At 50.6% G+C, this 20426-nt stretch overlaps 1 protein-coding gene across 1 annotated transcript; it reads left to right on the top strand.

The window, feature by feature from the left end:
• Positions 1-5330: 5330 nt before the first annotated feature.
• Positions 5331-12628, top strand: LOC125941780 (uncharacterized). Its single transcript, XM_049659621.1, has 3 exons — positions 5331-6073; positions 6382-6589; positions 12603-12628. The coding sequence occupies exons 1-3, from the start codon at positions 5543-5545 to the stop codon at positions 12626-12628; spliced, it is 765 nt and encodes a 254-aa protein (XP_049515578.1). The 5' UTR covers positions 5331-5542.
• The last annotated feature ends 7798 nt before the right edge of the window (positions 12629-20426 follow it).

Raw genomic sequence — 20426 nt, 5'->3', positions numbered from 1 at the left:
ATTGAGTCTGAACATAATGCTCTCTCGCATGCTCAACATGGCTTCCGTTCTGGATTCTCGACGCTAGCACAACTTCTAGAATTCTCCCACGATATTGCACCCGCGCTTAACCTCAGAGGACAGCTTTTCATTGACGACAGTAAAGCTTTTGATGCAGTGTCATAAAAAAAACTTCTCATTAAACTTAAGGCAATAATTCATGATTGTAAACTACTAGGTTGGATACAGGACTACGTAAGTACAAGAACCCAGTTTGTTGCATTTAACCGTGTTCACTCATCTCGTGTCTATGTTACATCCGGTGTGGTCTGTCTTGGGCCCTTTGCTGTTTATTGTCTATGTAAATGATGTCGTTGAAGTAATTACGGGTACTTCTGTCAAAATTAGACTATATGCTGATGACTGAGGCCTTTATTCTACTCTAACCAGTAATCATGATCAGTTAAAGTTGAATCAAGTCGTCGCCCGTTTTTGCGAATGGAGCAGAACATGGAAAATGTCACTTAATTTTAAGAAAACCGTTTCCATGACTTTTTCAAATAAAAAACAACCACTACGATTTACATACTTTAATGAAGCGCACAAGCTTGCAAGCGTCCACACGTTCAAATACCTTGGTGTTACTCCCCTGATCTGAAATGGCATGCTCACATAAAATGCATAACCCACAAGGCGTTGAGAAAATTGTTTTTTCTTAACAGAAACTTGCTAGATACAACTAAAGAATGTAAATTAACGGCATGCAGATCACTAATAAGGCCTCTACTTGAGTACGCGTCGGTAGTGAGGTCACCACATCATTCCAAAGACATAGACATGCTTGAGTCTATTCAGAAAAAAGCCATAAGATTTATATATAATCGTTATGACCGCCATTTCTCACCGACATCACATGCTAGTAGGCTGCTACTAAAACCTCTGGCCCGTAGACGTACTTGTGACCGTCTTGTTCTGCTACATAGAATTTCTCATGGGATACCTTATGTAAATGCACCTATTGTTTTCACAAACCCTCCTTCTCGGCCCACCTGAAGAAGTCATCGTCTTAACATTGTTCCTCTGAATTCATCGATTGATTGTTTTAGGTTTTCCTTTTTTCCACATAGAATTGCGATTTGGAATGGCCTTGAGGCCGGGGTCCTTTCATGCTCGAGTTATCGAGTGATGGATTTGCCGACCTATTTCCTAATTATATTCATTAATCAACTAGCTCCTCCTGATATTGATTTTTCTATATTGTTTGTTTTATTTGTATTCTTCAATTGATTGGCATATATATGTACTCACTCCTGCAATATATTGATATGCAAGATGGCAGTATATGTAAATAAATAAACAAAAATAAAAAATCAGTAAACAGTAAAAGAAAAACACTAGCACATATCAAAAATATATCACATATTAAAGAAATAACACATACACATACACAAAAAACGCATACACACAAAAAAAGGTTCTCACAGTCTTTAGCCTAAAGTGTTTTTCAAAAGAGACATCAAGGTATCGTCAGCATTTGTGCAGCTATATACAATATACTCAAGTTTAACCTTGCATTTTGACGTCTAAATTGCTCCAAAGTATTTGAATTGATTTGCTGTATTTGGTAGGACTCGGGGCGACATGCTTTTAGGCATCCAAAAACCATATATTTTCTTATGAATCATATATATTGGGAAGTGATCGCTCATATCCGATATAACGGAACCTGATTTCATGCAGTCACTTCTTTTTATTTGAAAAATCGAGAAGGCTTTCAGAGTAAATGTTAACACGGGTCGGTAATTTAAGGCAACTGTGTACGCAAAAGAATCAAGCAATAGCTGACGCGAACATGACGTTGCATTACTTTGTAAAAGGTTGATGTTACAGTCGCCACCTATTGCGACACGCAACCCATTTGTACCTACAAAAGTTAACAGTTATTCCATTGGCACAAGACTCAGTGCATAAGGTAAACAAGCCGAAATACTTTTAACACATAAACATAAAAATGTTTTGCAGTTTCCTGTATACAAAGCTTTAAAAAATGTTACTAAGCAGTGGTGCTATGCGTGAATTTGCTGCTTTGTAAATGTGCTCTTTTTTCCTGCACAAAACCTTTCGGTTCCCACCCAATTGCAGGAGATGATAAATAAAACGATAGCAGTTCGAGAAAGCTTTCGACCAACAAATGGCACCACGCAATGCAGTTTGCTAAATAGTTGTACTTGAGGGAGGTCAACGATATCGACACTAATGCATCACACATACCGGGAATTTTCTCAAGATATTCAACAACATATCCTTTAAGTTCTGCACATGGAAGGGACTCAACAAAAATCGGCGGCCGCAGATTCCTCTGGATATAAGTGGACGCGATGTTCCTTGCTAAAAAAAACTATGCAGGAATTCCACTGGAGTTGTCTATGTGTAAACATGCCCCCAGTTTCATTTGGCTAACCCGCCAATTTCAAGTTGACCCAACCCCAAATTTCAGTTGGCCCACCCCCAAATTTCGAGTTGGCCTACCAGCATAAATTTCGAGTACCTTCAGTTAATGATTTTGGGGGTTTTAAGAAAATTAATAAAAAAATGTCGCAGTTTCGTCCGAAAGGCGAAGCATCAATTGCGATAGCAAATTGGTAGAGAGCTATTCGGAGTAGGGATAGTACAGTAGTTTTATCGGCCGCATAAAGTTGGACACATTCGCTTTCTAACTGAATTGACAAGCGTGGTGTCATCGCGCACAAGCAAACATGAATAGATCGCACTGAATGACCGCAGACAACGACTGTCAAAACGCTGGCAGCAAGCGCAGCCGCTGCAGCCAGCGGGCGAAGAAGCGTGCGGTCTATCGCTTCAACGGAAACTGAGCGGCGAATGAACAGTGCATAAAGGTCAGAGCCGTGTGGAGATAAGAGACGGTGCAGCGAGCGACGAGCGCGGTTGCTGGCAGAGGAAAAGTGCGCCCCCCTCCCCCCGCTCCCTCCGGCGCTGGCTTCCCGCTTCCTTGCTTGCGCGTGGGAGAGATAAGAGACCGTGCGGTCGAGCGACGAGCGCGGTTGTTGGCACAGTAAAAGTGCCCCCCCCCCCCCCCGCTCTCTCCGGCGCTCGCTTCCCGCTTCGTCGTTGCTTGCGCGCGGGAGATTGAGTGCGTTCGCTCTCCGTGATAGCGCGCGTCCCCGCACGCTTCCGCTCGGGCATACGGCGCGCGGTGAAGATTTTATCTATACGGAACCTCACGGCGACGGCGACGGCGACGCCGACGGCAGAATTCCGGTTGAAGTGTCCATATAATTGCTATCGCAATAAAATATAAGTGTATAAAGTTTAATGTTTAATTTGGCAAAGACTAAATAGAGTTGGCACTAGTGGCCTTTGAATATATTATATATATATATATATTATATTATATATTATATTATAATATTATATATTGTCACGAGCAATGGCAAAGACAAAGACATTGTAGTGGGGCTGGGTCAGAGGCTCTCTTGTCGGACTGAAAACCTGCTGGAACCTGTGCGCTCTGTGCAGTCTTGACTAGGCAAGCGCTAGCCGTTCACGGTTAATTAAATACTCCCCGTAACATCTTTTTGGTGGAGGTTGCGGGCTCTATTCCACCCGGCCCTGGATCTTCGGAGCGGACGCCACCTTTCTCCCGCCTCCATGGCCGAAGACAGTACGCAGTCATCGCAGCCCGCGCCTGCGGCGCCACCGACCGTGGTCCTTTCGCAGCCCCTCGACCCCGGCACTTTTTGCGGCACAGACAACAAAGACGTCGATGATTGGCTCCTATTGTACGAGCGCGTCAGCAAGCACCACAGGTGGGATGAGACTCTAATGCTTGCCAACGTCATTTTCTACCTACGGGGCACGGCTCGGGTGTGGTTTAACACGCACGAAGAAGAACTTACAAGTTGGGACCTATGCAAGGAGAAGATGCGTGCACTGTTTGGCCGATCGGCCGCGCGCCAAATGACAGCCCGGCACGAGCTGGCGGCCAGAGCTCAGACGTCCACGGAGTCGTACGTCGCATACATTCAAGACGTACTAGCCTTGTGCCGTACCATTGACAAAGACATGCCAGAGACGGACAAGGTTGGCCACGTGTTGAAAGGCATAGCTGACGATGCCTTCAACATCCTCATGTGTAAGAACTGCACCACGGTTGACTCCATTATCACTGAATGCCGGCGGTTTGAACAAGCCAAAAGCAGGCGGATTACTCAGCGCTTTAACAGACTCCCGAATACAGCTGCGACATCCTCGTGCGATGATCCCGTGACGCCCCCTCCGTTCTCACCGCCTAACAACTTGGCCAGGATTGTTCGCCAGGAGCTCGAAGCCACGGCTCCAGCCGCTTATCAGGCACCTGCTCACGACCATTTGGCGACAATCTCTCTCATTCAGGCCGTCGTACGTCAGGAGGTTGCCAATATGGGCGTCGTATTTCCACAAACGCCTAGTTACGCCCCTCCGCCCATGTGCGCGTCCGGTCCTCCCACTGAACACCACAACGCCCCAATTGTTGCTGCTGCCGCTTCCGCTCCCCGGTTCACACCCCGCTACCGCAACTCTTCTGAGTGGAGGACGCCTGACGATCGACCAATCTGTTTTTCTTGCTCTCGCGTCGGCCACATTTCACGCCACTGCCGCAATCGTCGGAATTACCGACCAAGTTTCCCCGGTGACCGCCGCCAAGATCGTGGCCTGTACTACAGCACATCTTTTCTTGACGACCAACTCCCGGCCCGTGATCCTCACCGTCTTTCTTCGCGCTCAGAATCGACCTACGCCGATATTGCCGCACAAGGACACTGGTCCAGCCGATCGCCGTCACCTCAGAGTCGCCAGTCGCGCTCCCCTCAACGCCGTCGCTCTCCTTCTCCGGCTTCCTCTGTACACCACCCGGGAAACTAGCCAGTGCAGCTCCGGGAGGTGAGGCTGCATTGACGACAAGGACCGCAAAACCTCTATCGACCCCTACTTCAAGACGCAATTTGCTCGGTGTTCTCGTCGACGGCGTGCCCGTTACTGCTCTCATCGATACTGGCGCCCACATATCTGTTATGAGTTCTACGCTCCGACGCCGCCTACGCAAAGTGCTGACACCTGCCGTCTCTCCTACTGTGCGAGTAGCTGACGGCACCCGAACACCTGTTCTTGGCATGTGCACTGCCCGCGTTACTGTTGCCGGCCACCACACTTCAGTTCTCTTCGCCGTTCTCGACGCTTGCCCACATGATGTCATTCTTGGCATTAGAGAGTTTTAGTTTAGCGCGCGCTAGACAGTACGTACGCAACGCGCGGCGCGCTACGTACGTTACGGTTGAGGCTGTCCCCCACACCATTAGTTTACCGCGCGCAACATCTGAAACGTGGAGTGCGCCTAAACGTCAACACCCTTGCCTCGGAGTGCTACTTGGCGCCATCTAGTGCCTAAGCAATAAACTCGTATAGCCAACATTGGTTGTCACAAGTCAAGGCACGAGACAAGCCAAGCTTTTTCGCGGCGTTCACGCCGATTTTGTGTTCAGGCGAGCAGCAGCAAGGGAAGAGAATGCCGTCAAGCATCTTGTGGAATCGCCGCCTTTTGGCTACTCTTTCATGGCAAGAAATAGACGATCTGATGCTCACAACCCGCGAGCGGTGGCTTTTGAAAGGTGACTGCAGCCTTGACGACATAGAATACCGCATAAGGCGCGATCGTGAAAGCGAGCTGCTGCGATACCGCTCGCGCAACGGACTCCTCGATGTGGACCAAGTGGAGCCGACGTTGTTTCGACAACAATTCCGCTTCGAGAAACGAGATCTGAGTGAACTTGTTCGTCTGCTGCTGATCCTCGACAAAATATGCAGTGCTCAAAAAGTGACGGTGGTCGGCCGTGATGCACTGTGCCTTTTGCTCCGGCGGCTCGCCTATCCAAACAGATGGTGTGACCTGCAAGAAATCTTTGGGTTGCACACGTCAGTTATGTCAAGCGTGAGCTCGCAAGTGGTAACGCACATAACGGCAACGTTCGGACACTTGTTGGAGGACATGAACAACCACTCCTGGCTATCTTCAGAATGCCTGAGGGATTTCGCAGATGTAAGTCGACTGTGTTTCTCACTAGAATAGGTTGCTTTTTTTGTATATTTACAGCATTTGTCGCTATCGGTTAAACAAGGGAAAATGTGTGTGTGTGTGTGCGTGTGTGTGTGTGTGTGTGTGTGTGTGTGTGTGTGTGTGTGTGTGTGTGTGTGTGTGTGTGTGTGTGTGTGTGTGTGTGTGTGTGTGCGCGTGCGTGTGCGTGCGTGTGTGTGTGTGTGTGCGTGTGCGTGTGTGTGTGTTTGACATTTCGCTTTGCGGCAGCTGTAGCTATAATTTATATGTTGATCCGTTGCTGTTTGTTCCAGGCTGTGAGAAGAAAAGGTGCAACACTGGACAACTGCTGGGCGTTCATTGATGGCATTGCCCGCGCAATATGCCGCCCGAAACGGAACCAACAGGCCTATTTTTCGGGCCACAAAAGGGTACACTGTGTGAAATATCAGTCCCTAATGTGCCCAAATGGCATTGTATGCCAATTAGATGGGCATTACCCTGGACGACGGCATGATGCAGGTTGGTCATGTGATTACTTAAATGCCGCTCTAAGTGTGGCAACAGCTATTAATTCAGTGCTGCTTACTTGTTACTGGCACACATTTGCAAGCGCTGTACTGAATAATGATCACAGACATTTCGTCTAGCTTGCACTTTCACTTATTGTATATTCAGCCATTCATCAACTTATCGGTTTCTCTTCTATGCAGGAATCCTTCGAGACAGTGGCCTATATTGTCACGGTACAACGCCGAGAGAGGACAGGGAGACGTTCTTCAAGAACAGCAGGACGACCTGTTCAAGCAAAACGGAACAGAGACACGTCTTCTTCGTCGTTAGCCAAAATCCCTCTGACCCACTAGACGGAGTCCGTTAATGCTCCCATCGTCGTTGTCGTCTGCCTAGAGCACACGCGTCATTTGTCCCTCCCTAGAAGAGCATCGTCCCGATGCTATACCAGAAATGCCACTTGCGGAAGTGAGGGTCTCTCGCAAAGTCATTCGCTCACATACGGCTTCATGCGTACAACATGCACAAGTTCAGGACGGTGCGGGCGGCGCCTCGTACAGTTGGGGCTATCGGGGACGACCTCGTAGGTGACATCACTGAGTCGCCGCAATACCCGATATGGGCCGAAGTATCGCCTTAACAGCTTTTCGGAGAGGCCTCGTTTCCGTATGGGTGTCGAAACCCACACTCTGTCGCCGACTTCATAGCTTACGGTTCTACGGTGGGCATCATAGCGGCCTGCGTCGTAGTCTTGCTGCTGGCAGATCCGCACACGCGCGAGCTGCCGCGCCTCTTCGGCACGTTGCGTGAAGACATCGGCGTCCGTTTCGGTGTCGTCAAATTCGTGTGGAAGCATTGCATCCAACATCGTTCGTACATCTCGGCCATGAACAAGGGTGAACGGAGTCATGCGCGTCGTCTCTTGTTTCGCCGTGTTGTACGCAAACGTGATATAAGGGAGGATGTCATCCCAATTTTTATGTTCGACATCCACGTACATTGAAAGCATGTCTTCAATTGTTTTGTTAAGGCGCTCTGTCAGTCCGTTGGTTTGTGGATGGTAGGCGGTCGACTTCCGATGAGCTGTTCCACTTAGCAGCAAGACGTGATCTAAAAGTGCAGCCGTGAATGCGGTTCCTCTGTCGGTAATTACGACGCTTGGGGCTCCGTGTCGCAACACAACATTTTCAATGAAAAAGCGTGCCACCTCGGCCGCTGTGCCCTTCTGGATGGCCTTTGTCTCAGCGTAACGTGTCAGATAGTCGGTTGCGACGAGAACAAAGCGATTTCCTGCAGTGGAAGTAGGAAGTGGGCCCAAGATATCCATTCCAATTTGATCAAATGGTGTTTGAGGAACCTGGACAGGTTGTAGGAGGCCGGCTGGTTTCGTCGGAGGTGACTTGCGCCTCTGGCAGTCAAGACAAGAGCGAACGTGATGTTTCACGGCCGTGGTAAGTCTCGGCCAGTAGTAGCGTTGCCGCACTCTGCCCAATGTTCGCGTGTAGCCTAAGTGACCAGAAGTCATCTCGTTGTGACAGGCTTGAAGTACTTCCGAACGAAGAGCTGCAGGAATGACGAGCAGGTAGGGGGACCCGGTAGAAGAAAAGTTTCTTTTGTAAAGGACTTTGGCCCGTAAACAAAACGACGACAGTCCTCTGGCGAAAACTCTAGGTGCTTTCGCAGACCTTCCTTCTAAGTAGTTGATGAGGGCAAGCAACTCAGGGTCGTCCCGTTGTTGTTGAGCGATGGCGGCTGTGTCCAGAACACAAAGAAATGCTGTATCGTCTTCTTCGAGTGGAGAAGCCGACTCTATCGGCGATCGAGACAGGCAGTCAGCATCCGTATGTCGCTTCCCCGACTTGTACATGACCGTCATGTCAAACTCTTGCAGCCTTAGGCGCCAACGTGCCAATCGTCCGGACGGATCTTTAAGGTTCGTCAACCAACACAGTGAATGGTGGTCGCTGAGAACTTTGAAAGGGCGGCCGTACAAATATGGGCGAAATTTCATAACCGCCCATACCACGGCGAGGCATTCTTTCTCAGTTGTGGAATAATTAGCCTCTGTGCGTGAGAGTGTTCGGCTTGCGTAGGCAATCACTCTTTCCGTGTCCTCCTGCCGCTGTACAAGAACAGCTCCCAAGCCAACATTGCTGGCATCCGTGTGGAGCAATGTAGGAGCGGTCTCATCAAAGTGGGCAAGCACTGGAGGTGTCTGGAGACGTTGCCGCAAGATGTTAAATGCACCTTGCTCTTCATCACCCCATACAAAAGGAGCATCGTCTCTCGTGAGGCGGGTTAACGGCGACGCAATGCGAGCAAAGTCTGCAATAAACCGCCGGTAATAAGCGCAGAGGCCGAGGAACCGCCGGACAGCCTTTTTGTCGGATGGTACGGGAAATTGTGCGACGGCGGTAATTTTTGCAGGATCTGGGCGGACACCGGCGTGGCTGACGACGTGACCAAGAAACTGTAGTTCCGCAAAGCCAAAGTGGCACTTCTCAGGTTTCAGGGTGAGGCCGGCGGATCTTATGGACTGCAGAACTACTTCAAACCTTTCGAGGTGTTCTTCAAACGTTGCGGAAAACACGATGACGTCGTCGAGGTACACTAAGCAGGTTTTCCACTTCAGACCGGAAAGCACAGTATCCATGAGGCGTTGGAACGTAGCAGGCGCAGAGCACAAGCCGAAAGGCAAAACCTTCAATTCGTACAGGCCATCTGGGGTCACAAAAGCAGTTTTTTCACGGTCTCTAGGGTCTACCTCGATTTGCCAATAGCCGCTTTTTAAGTCCATTGAAGAGAAGGAACATGCGTGTCGAAGCCTGTCGAGGGAATCGTCGATACGGGGTAGCGGGTACACGTCTTTCTTCGTCACTTGATTTAGTTTGCGGTAGTCCACACAGAAACGCAAGCTGCCGTCTTTTTTCTTGACTATAACCACAGGCGATGCCCAGGGACTCGTTGATGGTTGGATCACGTCGTCTTCAAGCATTTTTGTCACCTGTTGTTGTATGGCTTCACGTTCTCTGGGTGCCACACGATAAGGATTTTGGTGAATGGGTCTCGCCGTATCGTCTGTAATTATTCGGTGCTTTGTTAGAGGCGTCCGACCAACTCTTGAAGTCGACGCAAAGCAGTCGACGAACTGGGCCAATAGCGTAAGAAGCTGTTCTCGTTCGTGCGGCGGCAAAACACTGCTGACGGCAAGTGCGGGAGCGGGGTCTTGTGTAGGCGCTTCTTCGAGTAGTGAACAGCAGCCGCGATTATCCGCAACACCGTCAAAATAAGCCACAGCCGTGCCTTTTGGAAGGTGCCGTCTCTCTGTGCTAAAATTTGTTACCAAGAGGTTCGTGCGCCCGTCGGTGACATTGACAATTCCTCGTGCGACCCAGATACCGTGACTAAACAACAAAACGGTTATTTGATCGGCAATTCCTTCACAATGAAACGGTACGTCACAGGCCACCGAAACAAGAATACATGACCGAGGTGGGATTACGACGTCATATTCTGTTAGACGAAAGGCATTGTGTTGCGGCGATAAGTAATGGATTAAACCAGGGCTCTTATAAAACGTCACCATGCGGTCTGGAATGTTAATTACGGCGCCGTATTCCCTTAGGAAATCCATTCCAAGAATCAAATCTTTACAGCACGCAGGAAGAACGATGAAAGCGGCCACGAAAGAAGAATCTCCAATATTAATTCTTGCAGTACATCTTCCAGTAGGCATCAGTAATTGGCCGCCTGCCGTCCTTATGTGAGGTCCCGTCCATGGCGTCTTCACTTTCTTCAGGCGGAGGGCGAGTTCCTGACTTATTATAGAGAAGTCAGCACCAGTGTCGACTAATGCTGTCACTGGCTGCCCATCCACAAAAACATCAAGGTCGGCACTCACAATTTCTTCGGGGTCGGTGGTTATCGGCTGCTCGGCGTTCGGCAGCGGGCGAGTTGGGGGCTTTTTATTGTCTTGCGGCGGGCCTGCAACCTTACCCCCAGAGGTCGCCGCCTTCAGTTGCCCCGGCGGGGGCTGGGCGACCTTCGGCCTTGAAGGTTAGCAAAAGTACGTCCAGCAGGCATCTGGCGTGGAGGGGTTGGAGAGCGCGACCGATGGCCGAAATCAGTCCGATCATTCGGCACGGATTCGTCATTCGGGTGCGCTATGGGAGGTCCCTGAAAAGCAGCATCGTCGCGGCGTAGCAGGGAGTCGCCATCTGCACGTCGACCATCAGACCACGGACGAAGAGGTCGAAAGGATGTGTCGCGATGCCAGCAATGGCGCGAAATATGGCCGGCGCCCCCGCAGTTAAAACAGAGAGGGCGGTTATCGGCGGTGCGCCACGCGTCCGATCTCCGAAATTGTGGCCGTCTCGAAGGGTCGTTTTGCGGCGTGGTCCAAGATGCGGCGAATGACGGCTGGCGGTAGGACTGCATCGGCATCACGGGTGCGCGCCGCCATGCCTCCTCTTGCGGCGGCGACCAAGGAGCGGCTCTCGGAGGCTGGTTGTACGGGGGTGTGGTTGTAACGGGTGGGGAACATCGGACAGCGGCGGCGTAACTCATGGGACGCTGGTGGGCGGGAAGATCGGCGGCCGGTAACGCCTGCCTGATTTCGTCGCGTACCACTTCGGGGATTGACGCGACGGGGCTATCCAGTGTCGATGTCAGGATCCGGTGAACTTCTTCTCTGACGATCTCTCTTATCATTTCACGCAAGGAGCTCTGATACTGTGGAGTCAATGCGGCGGCATTGATTGCGGTGCTGGTGGATAGACGATCGTACTGCCTGCATCGTTGATGAAGGGCCCGCTCAATAGCCGTAGCCTCCTTGATAAAATCAGCGACGGTGACTGGTGGATTCCGCACAAGCCCCGCGAACAACTGCTCTTTTACACCTCGCATGAGGTAGCGTAACTTCCTATCCTCGGTCATGTTCGGGTCGGCTCTACGAAAGAGACGGGCCATGTCTTCGGCGAACATTGTGACCGACTCATTGGGTTGTTGCACCCGTAGCTCCATCAACTGCTGGGCGCGGTCGCGTCGGTCGGCACTTGCAAACGTATCGGTGATTTTCTGCCGAAAGTCATGCCATGTCGATAGGCTAGTTTCGCGGTTCTCATACCAAGTACGGCCACTGTCGTCAAGCGCGAAATAGACGTGGGAGAGCTTTTGCTGCTCAGTCCACTGGTTAATCTGGGCGACGCGCTCGTACTTGTCGAGCCAGTCTTCAATGTCTTCGAACGCTGCACCGCGATAGCGATCGGGAACCAGCGGATGAAGAACAGTTACCTGTTGTTGACTGGGAGACTGGCTGCATTGGGGTGCTTGCGGTGGGCTCGTTTCGGCCATTGCCAGATGTGTGGAGCTCCTGGAAAGATGCGGTTGAAGAGGGGAGAACTCCGGGGCGAGGCCTAGCAGTCGACGACTGCAGCGGTGCACGGGGGTCGTAACTGGTGACAATGCGTCCGGGCTAGATGAACGACTCCCAGAAGGAGTCCGTAGCATCAGGCGTGGTCAATATACCCAGCACCTCCACCACTGTCACGGTACAACGCCGAGAGAGGACAGGGAGACGTTCTTCAAGAACAGCAGGACGACCTGTTCAAGCAAAACGGAACAGAGACACGTCTTCTTCGTCGTTAGCCAAAATACCACTGACCCACTAGACGGAGTCCGTTAATGCTACCATCGTCGTTGTCGTCTGCCTAGAGCACACGCGTCAATATGCAAAGTTGGAGCGCCTGGTCAACGGCCAAGACTTTGTAATATATGGCGACCCAGCCTATCCGCTGCTGCCATTGATCATGAAGCCCTATAGTGGGTTTTCGATTACACCTGCGCAGCAACATTTTAATCACGCGATGAGTAGTGTGCGGCAAGCCGTGGAGTGGGGCTTCGGAAAAGTCGTGAGAGAATTCGCTTTTCTGGATTATAAGAAAAACCAGAAACTTCTCCGACAACAAGTGGCTGAGATGTCGGCTACCATTCTGACAAACTGCCACACGTGTGTGTACGGCAGCCAAGTTTGCCGGTATTTCTCAGTAAGCCCGCCAAGCTTGCAAGACTACTTGAAGCCACGTCAGCACTTACCGAGTTAATCTTATTTTACTACTTGTGTCCAAAACTTGACAAGACTAAACGTCAATGAGCGTTTAGCTTTTTACTTATCTGAGTTCTTGGGGCTCTTTAATTCAAGAATTATGTAGTCAGGTGATACAACATTTACCCAAGGACCTGAACTGTATTCTCAATGTGATTGTAATGTTATTGTAATTAGAAAATGTCGTGCTTATTTTTTCTATACATTGTAAATATTTCATTGTGCCTTTTTCTTTTTTGTTGCATACCAGTTGTCATACTGCTCCTGTATCCCGCTCATTGCAGTGAAAATATATGTTCATTGATTAAGTGTTTGTGAGGATATTTTTTCTTTCCTGTGAGAGTCAGTTACGAGTACTTCACATGCATTACTTGTTTATTTTTTCTAGAACTCTTTCCAGAATACTCAGCAGGCATTGTTGCTGAGCAAGAACCTTGTTGTGCTCCTCTGTCCTCTCCTTCTGCTCCCGCGCTCTTTGCTCAGCGAGCATTCTCCTTTCTTCTGTTCGTTCTTGCGCCTTCATTTCCATCTCTTTTTCCTTCAGCTGCAGCTCAGCCCGAGTCCGTTCTTCTTCCCACGCCAGCCTCCTCTCTTCAAGAGCCAAACGCCTGGCCTCCATGGCGCACTCCTTTTCTTTCATGAGCAGGTCATGATGCATACGCTTTTCTAAAAACTCAAAATCTGCAGCCTGCTCCTGCCTTTTCTTTCCTACAGGAAAAAAGAAAAAAAATTCATGAGGAATGAAGTGCAAGTTAGTTCATTGTCGGGCTCGTTAGGAAGTAACAGTGCAAGAAGTACTGCACAGGAATGCGCATCAAGCGCATTCTCTCTTCTCTCGTCCCGACAAGCACACTGGAAGCCGCAGATGAAAGTATGCCACAGGGGAAAGAAGTTGTGGCAGTGTGCATCATGACCCGTACTTCCTAACAAGGTTGTAAAGGTCACTTTTATATGCCGAGCGGTTCTTGAATAGCTATAACAAATGGTCTAGGGGTAGCAGCTAAGGTACTGGACACCTACCTCGTACTGGCTCAGTCCGCACAGCCGCTTGTGATGTTGACACGTGCGAGCTGTCCACCTGAGAGGCTGCTTTAGTTGCAGACAGCAGTGCCTGGCTATCGGATGGAGATGGCGTCGCCTGGCTTCTTGACTCCATGAAGCTGCCACTACCGTCGCCATGTTGCGAGTCTACTTCCTCCAGCTGGGAGTCCAATTCTGCCCCTGCCTCGTTGTATTCTTCCTCATTCTGAAGCATCTTATTAAAGAGTTCAGCGGCCGTCTCCCCGTCTTTGCCACCTGCAAACGATTGAAATCATTCGGGTTGTAGAAGTGACTCAATATCACATGTGATGTAACAGGGAAATTTTCGGACGCAAAGAGTGGTGATGTGAACGAGCTGTCGTACGCTAATAGCTATAAAAAATGCCAGCGTCTCACGATGACTTTCAGCCGTGAAATAAAGCCCAAGAAGAGCGCACAAAAACGTCCTATATGCAGCTTATGTACTGAACACGATTTCAATCAACATTATTAATGTTATCATGTTTACAGCAAATCGTTATTTATAAATAACGATTTGCTGTGAAATGATAACGTTAAAGTTTGCTATATCCGCGAAGTCAGCGATTGTGAACGCGTAAAACATGCATATCTTAATTGTTCGCTCATAATGACCCACACGAAATTTCATAAATGCTCTGGACCCACTACGGACACACGGTGCGGTGCAACTCACCCAAACTCGATCTCGATTATTGAACCCTACAGCACCGATGTCCGTCGATCGCAATCGTGTGCTGTACAAATGCATGCGGTTGCATCTACTCACAGTCTATCTATGAGCCGCTGCTTGGCTGCGTTGCCACGTTCATCGCGGCAGCCGCGTCCCTTTTTGCTGCTGCCGACTTCCGTTCCGCCTCTGGGGCCAGGGTGCATCGGTCTCGCGGCACCGGTGCAGCATTCCCGATACGGCGACGCCGAATTTGAACACCGTGCTCGCGAGACAAGTCGAGCAGCTCCTGCAGCAGAGCTTCCCGTGTGCTGTACTGTTCCTCTGATCCTGACCTGAAACAATCGTGTGGTGCACAAATTCGCAAGCAATTGCCGAACAAAAATTCACGCAGTCAGACTCGCAACTTACTTTCTCAGGTTGACCATGTCCTTCGCAGCGTAATAGGATAGCAGGAGCTCCGTTCGACTGCGGACGTTCCGGGCATTAAACGGCATCCCAGCGATATCCTGCATCTTTGCAGCGATAACGGTCCACTGCACAGGGTCCGCGAATGGATTTAAGCTCCTCACATAGGCAAGGAGCTCCAAATCGAGGGCGATACCGAAATGCACGCGGGATTTGCTCGCTGCCATCACCACTGACCCGCTTGTTTTGCTGTCGGTCGCCGCCATGTTCTTAAGCTCTCGGCAGCGCGAGATCTCGCGAGAGGGCCGTCGGTAGGGTACGTAACGGCTGTAGCGAGCGCAATGCAAGCCCGGAGAACTAGCGCGCGTATCCCATACGTGCGCAAACGCACGCATCTCTCAGGGGCTCAGCGCATGCGCAGTCGTGCCCCCGCTGGCGCGTTGCGTGCGCAAGGCCGTTGCGCGCGCTAAACTAAAACTGTCTATTGACTTCTTGAGCGCCCACTCTGCCCTCATCGATTGTTCTTCTGGCATTTTGCGGCTCGAACTGCCATTGTGTCCTGATGACACCGCATCAAGTAACGCTCGCCTACGTTCTCTGGAGTTTCTACGACTACCCGCGCAGGCTGCTACCTACGTCCTTATGTCACCGTTTCCCCCAGTCCCTGATGGTGAATATGTGGTTGCTCCCCTCACAGATCTGATCCTTTCGCGCAACATCGCACTTCCCCATACCGTAGTGCTTATTGCCAACAACAAAACGTTGCTTCCAGTCCTCAACTTTTCTAATTCGACCCATGTTCTTCCTCAAGGAATTTCACTAGCCGAACTGTCACCTTTGGAAGAATGTATTGTTTCTGCATTCGCTGCTGACGCTGAGACCGCGACGCAACCTGCCATACCGGCGCCAACCCAGGGACTTCTGGACAAAATGATATCCCCCGACCTCCTACCTTCCCAAAGTGCAGCACTCCGTGGTGTCCTATTTTCGTACCTGGACGTATTTGATGTTGCTAACAGTCCACTAGGACGTACACATGTAGTGGCCCACCGCATCGACACTGGAGACGCCAGCCCCCTTCACAAGCACCCTTACCGAGTATCTCACTCTGAGCGCGAAGTCATCCAAAAGGAGGTAGAGAAAATGCTTGATAAAGATGTTATAGAGCCTTCCTCTAGCCCTTGGGCATCCCCTGTAGTGCTTGTGAAAAAGAAGGACAACAGCTGGCGGTTCTGCGTCGATTATCGCCATCTCAATCGGGTAACGAAGAAGGATGTGTATCCTCTCCCACGGATTGATGATGCGCTCGACTGCCTCCATGGTGCCAAGTATTTCTCGTCGCTAGATCTCCGCTCGGGATATTGGCAAATTGCCGTCGATGACCGCGACCGCGAGAAGACCGCATTCATCACACCCGACGGCCTCTACCAATTTAAGGTTATGCCTTTTGGGTTGTGTAATGCTCCTGCAACTTTTGAACGCATGATGGACACTCTTCTACGCGGTCTGAAATGGTCGACCTGTCTCTGTTATCTGGACGACGTCATCGTTTTCTCGCCCAGCTTTGACAGCCACCTCCCTCGTCTGTCGGCCATTCTCGACATCTTTCGCCGGGCTGGCCTCCAGCTCAATTCGTCTAAGTGTACCTTTGGGCGCCGCCAGATCAAATTACTTGGACACTTAGTCGACGCTACTGGTGTCCAACCAGACCCTGACAAGGTCCGTGCCGTCCGCGAGTTCCCAGTTCCACGGTCCACTCAAGAAGTACGCAGCTTTCTTGGGCTCTGCTCCTACTTTCGCCGCTTTGTTCTCAACTTCGCGGACATTGCTCGACCCCTCATGGACCTACTCAAGAAGGATGCGGCCTTTTCTTGGGGCGCGGACCAAGCGTCTTCCTTTGCGTCGTTGATTTCTGCCCTCACTACACTACCTGTGCTGGCTGATTTTGACCCGGCTGCTAGAACAGAACTTCGCACTGACGCAAGCGGCCATGGCATTGGTGCTATCCTCGCCCAAACACAGAACGGAGCCAACCGTGTGATAGCGTATGCTAGTCGTCTTCTGTCACAGTCGGAGAAGAATTACACAATCACTGAGCGGGAGTGCTTAGCTCTCGTCTGGGCTGTCGCGAAATTCCGTCCGTACCTATATGGACGGCCGTTCGTGGTCATAACAGATCATCATGCGCTCTGCTGGCTTTCAACACTCAAAGACCCCACAGGGAGGCTCGGCCGTTGGCATTACGATTACAGGAGTACACGTTCTCGGTAGTGTACAAATCTGGCAAGTTACACAATGACGCCGATTGCCTCTCCCGCCATCCCGTTGAACCATCCGACTCCACTGAAACGGACCCTGACACCTATGTCTTGGCGATAACAGACTTCACCCATGTGGCCGACGAACAACGTCGAGATCCATCTTTGCTCTCTCTTATTGACCGTCTGCAATCCGGCACCCTCGACCCTTCCCTCAACATGTTCTTGCTTCAGGATAACGTTCTTTACCGCCGCAACATGCACCCCGACGGCGCAGAACTCCTGCTCGTTGTCCCGCATCATCTGCGCAGGGATGTCCTCATCCAGTTTCATGACGCCCCCACTTCCGGGCACTTAGGCGTCTGCAGAACTTATGATCGCATACGACGACGCTTTTTCTGGAAGGGCCTTTATCGGTCCGTTCGCCGCTACGTAACATCTTGTGACCTGTGTCAGCGTCGGAAGAAACCTGCGACTCTACCCGCTGGTCTCCTTCAGCCAATTGACGTTCCAGCCGAGCCATTTCATCGAGTGGGCCTGGACTTGCTGGGTCCCTTTCCAATTTCCACGAAAGGCAACAAATGGATTGCAGTCGCTACGGATTATACCACTCGATTTGCAATTACTCGAGCGTTGCCAACCAGCTGCGCCACAGACGTAGCCGACTTCCTACTGTACGACGTCATCCTCCAACATGGTGCTCCACGTCACCTACTCACAGATCGCGGTCGCTGCTTCCTGTCTCGCGTAGTTGACGATCTACTTCGATCATGTGCTACTCATCACAACTTCACGACCTCATATCACCCTCAAACTAATGGACTCACCGAACGCTTAAACCGTACACTGACCGACATGCTTTCCATGTACGTTTCCGATGACCACCATGATTGGGACGTTGCGCTCCCGTTCGTCACATTTGCATACAACTCATCGCGTCATGAAACTGCCGGCTACTCACCCTTCTATCTTCTCTTTGGACGCCATCCCTTACTACCCTTTGACACCTTGCTCCCTTCTGATCCGGCCTCCACGTCCACGACTTCCTATGCGCAAGATGTCATCACGCGTGCGCTCGTCGCGCGCACAGTAGCCCGCGCTCGGCTCACGTCATCGCAGACAGCACAAAAGGCCATCTACGATCGTCGACACCGGGATACTGATTTTCCAGCGGGCTCTCTCGTCCTTCTCTGGCTCCCATCTCGTCGCGTCGGCCTGTGTGAAAAGTTAATGTCGCGGTACGTCGGACCCTATCGCGTGCTGCGCCAGGTGACTCCTGTCACCTATGAGATATCTCCCATGGCATCCACCTCATCGACTGCCGCACCGCGAACTGACATCGTACATGTTTCCCGCCTCAAACTTTACAACTGTGATAATCCATTTTGATCACAACAAGCACCGGGACGGTGCTTCATCGGCCGAGGATAATGTCACGAGCAATGGCAAAGACAAAGACATTGTAGTGGGGCTGGGTCAGAGGCTCTCTTGTCGGACTGAAAACCTGCTGGAACCTGTGCGCTCTGTGCAGTCTTGACTAGGCAAGCGCTAGCCGAATTAAATACTCCCCGTAACAATATTATTAAATGCCACTTAAAGCAGCATTAAACAAGATAAATAGCATTAGTGAATTTCAGTTCAATACAGTTGATATTCAACGATTCCTCTGAAGTTTTCTTTATTTAAACAAGAAATAAGAAAAATGGCAGATGTGACAGGTGAAGTCCAACTATAATATGCAAGGAATTGCAATATGCACAGGGGAAATGTATCACTGGAGTGAGGTGGGAGTGAACACGTCTGACGCTGGATATCGAAGGCCATCCAATTCGTCGTGCAACTAGTGTTCGTTCCCTGGGCGTCACCATAGACAGCAAGATACTGTGGCGACGCGCGGTTGAAAGTTTTGTGGCTGCATCAGTGCAAATAGACAACGCACTTCGTCGCTTGGCAGGTGTACGTTGGGGAAACAATCCAATGTCCGTGCTTACACTGAACGCTGCACTGACAACAAGCCGCATTCTCTTTGAGTTGCCGCTCATATATAACCATCACCAAGTCAATTCTAGCGCTTGGATGCAGTGTAGAAAGGGACTTCGCTGGACGATGGGAGTTCCTCGGGCAGCTTCAAACAAGAAGGTTATAATGAAGCAGGGTCTCTTCCACTCCGCCCCTTGGCATCTCAGGCCTTGTTAATGCAGCTATTAAGGATCGGCGAGTCCCCCACAGGCACAGCGCTTCTCCGGCGGAGCAAGAACTCACTCCCATTTACACGCGGCGCTGAACACCTTCCGATTTTCAGGATTGGAATGGCCTAAACGGAGTCGTCTCGACCCACCATGCTCTTTTTCGGACGTCGCCTGCAGCCTCAATGTACCCCGGCTACCGGCGAAGTGCACCATTTCAACTGCCGAAGCTAAGTTCCTAGTACTGGGCCACTTGAGCACAGTGTATCAAAGCCACCTACAAGCGTACACCGACGGGTCGGTGTGTGCACAAGCATATAGCTGCGCAGCGGCATTCTGCATACCCTCCCTTGATGTATCGTGGTCTGGCCGCCTGAATTGCGTAATTTCGTCTACAACAGTACAGAGCGCCGCAATTACCACGGCCTTGCACGAGATATCATGGTGCTGACGGACTGAAAGTCAGCATTATAACGATTATAGAGAAGTTTACAAGGCAGTCTCTAGCACTGATCAAAGATCTAATGAGCAAAGAATTTAACGTAAAATTCCATTGGATCCCATCCGACGTAGGAATTGAAGGAAACAAAAAAGCTGACGCTCTTGCACGCCTAGCGCTGACATGTGTCCCAAAAGTGAGAGCGCCAAGCATTTCTCAGAACTCAAGGATGCAATCCGTAATAACTTTAGGGCGATCCACAAGACTCCGCAACAAACCTGTGTGATCCATGGACTTACTCGCGAGGAAGCGACGCTGTTGTACCGCATCAGAACCGACACCGCGTACACCCCGGCTTGGTCATTCAATTAAGACTGGACGTTGCGCTTCCCCGCTGTATGCCTTCTGTGGTGATATCGGCGACATTGAACATTTCATTTGGCTATGCCCACAGTTCGACACAGAAAGAAACGTGAAGGTCGACCGCCTGCAAAAAAGTGGTCTCTTGCACTGGACCTTTGAAGACGTCGTTTTCCCCGGAGGACCCACGGCAATCAGGAAGAGAGTGCAACGAGTGCTGATTGCCTTCCCGTGAGACACGGGGCTCATCGACACCTGGTGACACACCCCTGATCTCAACTCATAGGAGACTCGGGCGTGACAATTGCCGGCTAACCCCGCCTCCTGCAACACCACCACCACCCCAAAAACCATGGTTTAAGA

The sequence above is a fragment of the Dermacentor silvarum genome, unplaced genomic scaffold (genome assembly GCF_013339745.2).
Source record: "Dermacentor silvarum isolate Dsil-2018 unplaced genomic scaffold, BIME_Dsil_1.4 Seq287, whole genome shotgun sequence".
In the NCBI taxonomy this organism is placed as follows: Eukaryota; Metazoa; Arthropoda; class Arachnida; order Ixodida; family Ixodidae; genus Dermacentor; species Dermacentor silvarum.
The sequence above is the reverse complement of the archived record's forward strand: the minus strand, read 5'-3'. Positions and strand labels throughout refer to the sequence as shown.

What these genes read in the sequence shown, in the direction of transcription:
- LOC125941780 (XM_049659621.1), top strand. Translation starts at nt 5,543, where the DNA reads ATGCCGTCAAGCATCTTGTGGAATCGCCGCCTTTTGGCTACTCTTTCA. An exon ending in GCCTGAGGGATTTCGCAGAT is followed by an intron (nt 6,074 to 6,381) that starts GTAAGTCGACTG and finishes TGTTTGTTCCAG; the next exon opens with GCTGTGAGAAGAAAAGGTGC. An exon ending in TGGACGACGGCATGATGCAG is followed by an intron (nt 6,590 to 12,602) that starts GTTGGTCATGTG and finishes TGTGTACGGCAG; the next exon opens with CCAAGTTTGCCGGTATTTCT.